At 50.4% G+C, this 9,244-nt stretch overlaps 1 protein-coding gene across 1 annotated transcript in view; it reads right to left on the bottom strand.

Moving 5' to 3' along the window:
- Positions 1-531: 531 nt before the first annotated feature.
- The window catches only part of ATP6V0D1 (ATPase, H+ transporting, lysosomal 38kDa, V0 subunit d1), a gene marked incomplete at its 5' end in the record, with an annotated part of 23,282 nt that continues 14,569 nt past the window's right edge, over positions 532-9,244 (bottom strand). Inside the window, 5 exons of the mRNA XM_009071220.1 lie at positions 532-946; positions 1,457-1,534; positions 2,310-2,486; positions 3,086-3,163; positions 6,882-6,961. Of these exons, the coding sequence (XP_009069468.1) occupies positions 785-946; positions 1,457-1,534; positions 2,310-2,486; positions 3,086-3,163; positions 6,882-6,961 (575 nt within the window). The remainder of the gene's footprint in view (positions 947-1,456; positions 1,535-2,309; positions 2,487-3,085; positions 3,164-6,881; positions 6,962-9,244) is intronic.

Raw genomic sequence — 9,244 nt, 5'->3', positions numbered from 1 at the left:
CCACAGGAGCCCAAAGAAGCCCTGGCTCTTGCATGGTTGTGACAGTAAACTTCAAGCAGTGGGTCCCCAGGAGAGGAAGGAGCTCAGCCCGCTTATGGAGCCCTGTCAAGGGCAGCAGGGAGAGGGATGAGAGCTGCTTCTGCAGACACAGAGAGGCTGCATGAGTGCAAACGATGCCAGGGTGGGAGGAGTGTGCTGAACAACCACTCTGGCTATGCCCTCGTGTTCCCACAGGCTCTGTCCCAGCCCCGGCCAGGGCTGCCTGGTCTATCCCAGGTCAGGGTTAGCTACAGGGGGGTGCAGGGAGCACACAGCAGCATGGGCTACGCTACAAACCACACTCAAACTACATCTCACAGGAACAACACTGAGCAGGAGGCGTGCAGAGCACTGACAGAGGACCCCCAGCCAAGGCAGACATGACATGCTCCTCTGCAGTGGTGGGACCCCCTCGGGTCAGCCCCCACCAGCCTGTGCTTGTTCTACGAACGTAAGCGCACACAGCGATTAGTACAGGAACATTGGGACTACTGGATACACAACAGGAGGTGTCCCTCCTGCTGCACATGGCCAAGCCTCGGCCACTGGTCCCTCCAGATGCCTCACGGCACACACTCAAACTTCTGCTTGTGAATAATTTAACTAGCAAATGTACAGTTTCCTCATCTGATCCAGTTCCACAGATGGGACATCCCTGGAGTCTGGGCAAGGGACAACTCAGGGAGTTAGACAGGGGTCCCTCCGGACTCCAGGGGTGGGAGGGTTGGACAGGAGCAGAGTAGGGTTAGAAGATGGGAATGTAGTTGTCAATCTTGGTCCTGTGCCGCTGGGCAATGCACTCTGCGATCCACACAATGTTGCGGCACTCCTGCTCCTTCAGCTTCACGAAGGCGTAGAAGACTCCAAAGTGGAACTGGTTGAGGAAGGCCAGCTTGTTCAGCTTCACCTGGGGAAAGCCCAGAGGAGGACATGTCACTTGTCCACCTCAGATGGGAGGAGCTGGTCCAGGCAAGCATTGAGCCACTTGGGAGGGTCCATGACTTCCCAGGAGGCTGAAAGGCTCAGCACAGATATCCTGCTCTGTATCACTCTGGGTCCTTAGGACAGCTCTAACCTACAGCACACAGCCCAGGACAGGCTCTGACATATTTATACTCTCAGGTACTGCAAAAATCCTCCTTTCCCCTTTAATTGCACTCTGGTTTTGCTGTTGATGGACCAAATATCCGCCAGCAGCCCCAAACATGCCTCCCACATCGCTTTAACCTGTCTGGGTGAGAAAATGGACCAAGCACCATGCTGGGTTCCCACTTAAACCCTTGCAGGAGCAAGTTTGATTTTCTTTCCCCCAAACCCTGTTTATCCACAGCACTGCTGCTAGGGCAGCAGACAAGCTTGCTGCCACCCTGAGCTTTGCAAATGGCACATGCTTATAACCACCTTGGTGCTCACTCACCTCATGCTCAAAGAACCGGTCTTCCAGGGTTTTGTCTCCAGGGTTGCTGCCAGCCCCTTCAAATAGCAGCTTGTACTCCTGCAGAAAGGCATTACATGAGAATATACCCCATCGCCAAGCTCAGCAGCACTTGGGGGCCACCTGCACCAGACAGACACCCCAGCCATGCTGTTAAGTCAGCAGAAGACAGAGAAGCCAAGAGTCCTGCCCCATCTCCAAAATATACAGTTCTCAAAGCTGTAGTGTCCCTTTGAGCCTGCAGGAAGGGGACAGCAGGTACAGACCCCTCCGTGTACAGACTGGAGTGTTTGGGCCCAGGCCTCTGTGCCCACACACACTGGCACATGCCCTGGCTGCTCAGTAAGGGGACACTGAGCTCTCTGTCTCCAAACAGGTCCCCACCTATGCATAACAGCAGCTTGAGGAAAACACACACACATGCAAATATGTCCTCCCAGGTCAGCATCTCCCCTACAACTGAACTAGAGCCAGGGTTGGAGATGGTGCACACCACTTCTCACTGAAGACACATTTCCACCCCCAAAACAGGCAAGGAGAGCCTGCCATTGCTGCCACACCAATACTTCAAGGGTTTGATGGCAAGAGCAGTCCCACACCCTGGGACAGGGCACAATCACCACAGGAATGACAGCCATGACAAACAAGCCAATGGCACCCCAGGCAAGACAAGTCTAACTTGGCCAAACAGAGCACAGGACCAACAGCAGCAGCAGAAGACAGGCATCCTTCTGCTGAAGCTGTCAATCCACAAGTTCCCCCAGGCTCTCAAGAAGCTCTGATGCGGAGCAGATCCTTGCACCACTCCCTACCTCCCTCACCCCAGAGCACTCACAGGGTAGTAGTCAGCAACATTTTTGACTTGCTCGTAGTCATCTGCCCTGGCCAGTTGTGCCAGGCCCTCAGGGTAGAGCTTGCCACAGTGCGGGAACAGCTTGGCTCGGTCCTCCTTGGACAGCTCAGTACCAAATGAGTTGATGGTGATAATGAAGGCCCTCCGGTCAGCTTCAAACTGTGGGAGAAGAGTAGTTCACCTTGGGATGCAGCATCTTTACTAGAGGCCAGCAGACACCACAGCTACTCTGCACAGAGCCACATCAGAGGGCAGCACAAGGAGACCGTCTGGGAGATGTACAGCTCTCCAGTGCTCAGCCAGGGCAGGCTTACATGTGCAGGCTCCCAGTTCGCCCAGTAGCTGACACCTGGGGAGCAGTCAGGTGAGGAAATCCCCTTCCCAGGCACAAGCCAAATCCTGGCCAAGTCAAGGAGTGTCTCTCACCTACTGCTACTGAATCCCACACATCCCACAGCAAACCTCGCCATGGAGACAGGCTGTGCACTGAACAGCTCTGGTTACTCTCCTGCTCCTTATCCATGTGAGGGAATGAAGATGTTGCCATGAAGGCAACAAATGTGTCAGCACCTGGCAAGATCATGACTGGGGAAACAAAATTACATGCAGGCAGTGTTTCCCAGTGAGCAGGCAGACTAGGCATGGGGATGCTGAAGACTCTCTTGAGCATCCTTAAAGCTGACAGGCAAGCTGGGCCTGAGGAGAGAGCAATGAACATCACTGCAGTACCATCCAGCTATGGGAGTTTCCAGACCTACCTCCAGGATTGGGCACATGGCATCTGCAGTGGTGCCTCCCAGTGTCTTGCAGAATTTGTAGAAGGACTCCAGGTAAGCCTGGAAGAGAAAGGGCAGATGAGCACTCTTCTATACAGCTTTATCTACTGCCCCATAGGGCCCTTCAGCAAAAGACACACAGTAAGCAGGGAGGTTTCCAGAGGCTCTGCAACACAGCAGAGGAACTCTGGCCCCATGTGAACTTGCCCACACAAGGCTTGCCCCAGGAGCTGGAGCCATGAAGGGCTGTGGTTGGGTTAGTTCAAGTGACTGCATGAGCTTACTATGGGCAAGATCCCACAGTAAGGCAGCAAGGTTAAAGCTTATTTTTCTCCTTTGAGTCGTCTAACCCATTTACTGAAGTCTCACGTGGTTTCCTGACCCTGCTCTGGCCTCCACAAACATGCCAAGCCACACAACCCTAGCTGCAAGACCTACGCTCAGAAAGTACCGCTGTGTAAGCAGAGTCAAGAGATGAGACAGGACATCTGTGAAAGAAAACTGCCATTCTGTCTAATTCTCTTTTCACACTGCGGCCGCTTGGTCTCCATCCCAACCAGAGCACTGCAGAAAACATACAAGGCCAGGCACAGCTATGCTGCCTCCAGGAAACGTAATCCTTTGTGGAGATGTATCGTAATCCAGCTGGAAGATGACTGTGTCTCCCAGGGGAAGCCTAGGAAGGCTGTGCATGGCTAAAAGTACTGTTCAGCAAAAACGTTCTCAGAAGAAGTTATCATGTATAAAACACCTCCCTGGGCAGAGAGCTGCAACCAGAATCACTTCAAAAGGATGGAATAAAATGATGCTGAGACATGGCAAATCTCTGCTTTGTCACAACAACTTCAGGACTGAAGATGGACCAAGAATGCAAGTGCTGGACACCCTCAGCCCCTGCACTAGGAAAGCATCTGGATTACTGTGTTCTGTAAGTATTTGCTACCACACAGTTCAAGAGGACAGTGCTGGGTGAGCATCACACATCAAAGAAACACCCTCTCCAGCACTCGCCACTGCTTGGGAGGACAGCACAGAGCCGCAGTCTGCAGAGCTACCACAGGAACAAGGACATAGATAACATGGATAACCTGTTGCTTGGGGCTGACAGGAGAGGGAACATGGGTAAGAGGTTCAGTCACTACCTCTGCTCTTATCAGAGTTCATGCACAAACCTAAGGCTTTGGAAGCAATAAATAGGCAAATTCAAATATCCAGCAGTGAATGAGGATCCAGTATCATAGACACCATGGAAACACAGACTGTAAAACAGCCACACTGGGTGCCCTCCCAGTGACAGCAACTTACAGAAACTGTCTGGTGTCCTGAAACCCTTACCCCAGGAACAGCGGTGTCTTTGCATTTAATGATCCTTAATGGACCTTCACTTTCATGAACCCACTCCCTCTGCCTCCTGCTACCCTCGTTTGTCATCAAATCCAGCCTAAAGGCAGACCTGTGGCCTGTCAATCCATGCTGACTTTTCCAACACTATCTGCAGATACCACCACAGCTGAGATTCCCTCCTCTTTCAGGTGAGGAATCCTAGCTTTTTTTGTCATTTTCCATACAGAACTCATTGTACCCAAGCCTTTAAACGTGTCCTCCTTAGCAGCTGCTCCTGCTCTGCTATTCATACTTGGATACGAGAGGAATGCGACCGTGTCCACGTCAAACACACTAAGGATGGACACAGCAGCATAGTAATATTTGTGCAGCTCTTTTCTACTCTCAAGAACATGTTACCTTGTAGAGACACCTGCTTAGGTCAATCACTACACAAGATTCTAAGCAGCAGGAAGGAACAAGAAGACCCTCACAGTACAAGCAGTTAGAATTACCTCCTTGCCTCTCTCATACATCACTCAACATTTAGACAAATTGATTCACCTGCTTTATTTTACTGTACAATCACAAAGTTCCTTCAGCTTGTTCCCACAACAAGGTCACCAGCAAAGGCCAACAGTCAGTGAGCTTCACTTCAACACATCCACTGAAGAGGTGGAACAAAGGGAGTAAGCACTGAGGATGACAATGCCAGCACACTTGCATTGCAGGACTCCCCTGCTGACTGCCCTCTACACTAAGCACGGACCACTTCTAACCTCTGCTCCCCATCTTAACCATCTTTCCATTTGAGAACCTTCTCACTTGTCACTGCTAACAGGAAATCTTTGTAATGGCTTTCCTTGTATGAATCCTGCTCGAATCTTCTGTTGACACGTTTGCAGATTCCTTCAAAAAACCTCCAGTATGTCTGGGAGGCAGCACTTCCCCTTCACATGCCAACTCCTCAAGGACACAGGCACTCACACCAGGCACCCACCCTGCTGTGTTCCTTGGAGCAGCTCTCTGCAGATTTCAAACCTGATTTTATTTCCCTCATTTACATTGTATTATACATTTTCCAGTCCCTGGGGAAAGAGGTGGTTTCAAGTGAGAGTCTGTAAACAGCAGTCACCTTTTCCACCCCTGCATCCCTATGATTTGTTACGGACAGAGCACCTATGTTCCCCAGGGGCTGCTCTTTAACAAGAGCTAGTCCCAGCACATGCCAAGGAATACCAGGCACCTACACTTCCATTTGGGGGTAGAAAGAGCAGAATGCAAAGCAGTATCAGGCCTCAAAAGGGAGATGGGAATGGACATGGCAGCTGGGACCCAAGGAGGGGCCCCCCCACCTCCCTCCCAACCTGTTTTCCCTGTGCTTGCTCTGCTCCCTACCTCCCCCCTCCTGCCTCGTCTCAACACTGAGGCCTGTGCCCTGCAAGGCTGTGGGTGTTTATGCACACAGGCATCCCTCCCCGTTACAGCAGAAGACCAGTACATGCCAGAGGCCACAGGCAACTGGGCATGACTGCCTACACACTGCTCCTTCTCCCCTCCCTTTGCCTCCTTCCCTTCACGCCTGACCTGCTCTGCCTCTCCAAACAGGCCACGGCTTCCTTGGGAAGTGGAGGTCACACTGACTGCAGGCTGGCTGTGACCAGCCAAAACAAGGTTGATAGATACAATCTGCATCCCACCCTTGATCCAGAGAGTCGAGATGGAGTGATAGCCACAGTCTGTACATAAACACATGCTTCAAAACTGCCAGCTAAAACCAGACAGGGCCTGCAGAGATGACAGCTCAGGACAAGGAGATCCTTAGCCCCTCCACATCCCTGTGCCAATACTCTCCCCAGCTTGCACCTTTTACACTGCCCTATCAAGAACATCTAAGCCCAACCACAGCCATGGAAGGCTTGAGCAGACTACTGGAGGATCTTTGGAAAGGGCTCAAAACAGGGAGCAAAGCCCGTGGGGGTCCTGTAACCAAGTTTAAGATCCAGTCACTTTGAATGCAGTTACCTACACATCTGAACTCCTGTGGTGGGGGAGCAGCCTCCTGCCTGCCTGAGGACTGAGGAAGTTCAGTAATAGGCATAACCTCTGCAAAATCTCTTGCACAGACTCTTGACAGCTCCAAAAAACCCCAGTCTGCCTAGTTCTGGTGCCCTGACTCAGCAGAGCTGGGTGACTGGATGTCAGGCCCCTTCAAGAGCACTACCTTTACTTTCCAACGGATGCAATGAGTTCTTGGTCATGTTTAATCACCACTCCAGGGAAGAAAAACAGAGAACGAGCAAAATAATTTTTAAGTCTACTCCAAAAAAACACCCTCTTGTGTTGGATGAAGAAAGACAACCTAGGTTGGAGCTCCTTCCCCAAGACTGTGCTGTAGTCACACTAGGAATAAACAGGGAAGTGAACATCTCACCCTTCCCAGAGATTCATTTACCTTATACAGCGTGTTTCGAATTATTTCAATGTTCATTTCATCCAGGTCCTGTTCAGATATGCAGTCTTGGAAGAAAGCAGCTGAAACAGAGACACAGACAGAGTTAGCATTGCCTTAACCAGACCCATGCTCAGCACTTGACAGACCCCTCAACAACACCAGGCAGCTGCACACCCTGTGTTGAGCTTGCCACTCCAAGGCCTGGCCCTTATCTTCAGCAGCCACCAAATTGCCATGACTCAGAATCTCAGGCTCCTACCATGGTCCCCTAGGCCACAATAATTTTTGGGGTACTCACATGCAAAATCATCCTTCACCCCAGCCCTAGCCCCCAGCATCAGTGACAGAGCAGCCTGTATTTAAAAACAAGCAAACCTCAAACTATTCCCAGATGCAGCACTCGGAGGTGACAAGGCAGCTTTGAATTGCCTGCTACAGCATGGCAGGAGCATTTCAGCATCTGCAAGATGGCAGCTAGTGAGTCCTGGGGAAATTATGGTTCTCCCTCTTTCTCCATTATCTCAGTGGGAGATAATTAAGGAGGTATGGGGATGCCACAGCTCCTACAGCCCATGACACTCCATGGTTGGAGTCGGGTGTTGTTTCTCCTGGTCAGGTCTATCAGCCTTTTTCCACTTCTTCCAAGGGCTTTTATTTCTCTAGCTGGAGGTATGCAACAGCAGACAGGATGAATTAGTGGGATTTAGTAGGATGCTCAGCCCTACATACTTAAGAGTACCTCTGGGAGGGAGTTGGAGAAGTTGTTGCCACCTAAAGAACACAGATTTCAGACCAAATACAGGGTGCTGCAAGCTGCAGATAGAGATGAGCTTTGTACATCTCAGTTAACATAATGCTGTTGTGCTCCTACTAATAAGCAAGTGGTACAATAAGACCCATCAGCGGGACTTTATGACTTCTTCAACTCTCACTCAGCAAACCAACCCTGCTGAATTTGCTACAAAAAGAAATATGATCTGTCTCAGTTTACACAGCCCAGCTGTGGGTAAAGGACACTGCACTCGTGCTGAGAACTGACCAGCATTGTGCTCTGCAACAAACCCGGTGTGAGGCAGGCTCACTCCTCTGGCCTGCACCACTTTCATAACATGAGCTGCCAGGCAAGGTCAGCAGCAACTTTGGGTCTGGAGGGTCCTGAACAGGGGTTAACCCCCACAGAGGTTTCTTTGCAGCAGCATCAGAGCCCCATGCCACGTGGCTGGAGGAACACTGCTCCCCACGGTTGGCAAAAATGAAAACAGAGTGTGCCAGGACTGTTTTTTACTGCAGGACTCACTGGCTAGCCTGGATAGCTAAGCAGTGGCTACTTCAGAGTAGCAGAGGAATGAGTACACAGCTATTTCAGTTCTTGGCCCTACAATAGCCCAAATTAGGCTTACAGCAAGTCTTATTTTGCCCTGCTAACCTATGAAAGCCATTTGGGGTTAGGCATTCCCACCAAGCCACGTAGCTACTCAAGTACTTTTAGGAGATAGAGATGCTGTTTCTTTGTGTGTGGTCACTGGAAGAGTGCAAGTTAAACAACTGGAGCCTGCATGCCTGCTTGTTTAGGCAACACAGCTACTCCCCATATTTCCCCGCTGAAGAAATTCCACACCGGTTGGTACACAGACCCAAGGGCATGGTCAGGGCAAAGGTCTGGAGAAGTCAGCCCATCCAGGGCAAGAGAAGGCAAAACTCATTTACAAGTACATGAATTCAAGAGGCAAAGACCCTCAAACTGCCAGTCACGTTCTCTAGAACCACCTCACCACTGACATGGGGCATTTTCACTCCATACACTGCTAGCAGCTTTAAGGTCTCCGAGAGCTAATATATTTGAAATACTGCATTCTATCTTATTGCCAAAATGGGAAGGTTCCTGCTTACACTTGAGGAGGATTTTGATTTTCTTCCCACACATCATCCCTATGGTGGGCTCAACTTAGCTGCATGCAGAGCCTCAGCTCTCCTCAGTGCTGCTGCCCTGCCTTGCAACCCAGATCTCTTGAGATATGTTTTCCCTCCTCTGCTGGGCACAAGTCATTTTTCCATGACAACTACTTCACTTGCCCCATTATTAGACAGAGCATTTGCAAAAGCACTTTCAGTTCCAAACCCAACTATTTCTATCAAAGACAATATGATGACTTAAGAGTGTTTTGTTCTTTCCAGCAACCCCAAAAGAATGATTAATCACTGACTCAGGCATATCTCATTACGTTTTTGCCCACAGAGGCTAAACTTGCAAGTCACCTGTGCCTACCTCCCCTACTACTGCAAAAAGAATTCAAGATTTTCTGCAGAACCACTTCCTACACCTTTTATCTTTAAAGAGCGTATCTGTCTGACTAGCTGTTCAT

This window comes from Acanthisitta chloris, unplaced genomic scaffold, assembly GCF_000695815.1.
Source record: "Acanthisitta chloris isolate BGI_N310 unplaced genomic scaffold, ASM69581v1 scaffold5463, whole genome shotgun sequence".
Taxonomy (NCBI): Eukaryota; Metazoa; Chordata; class Aves; order Passeriformes; family Acanthisittidae; genus Acanthisitta; species Acanthisitta chloris.
Note: the sequence above shows the minus strand (reverse complement) of the source record. Positions and strands in the feature narration are given on the sequence as shown.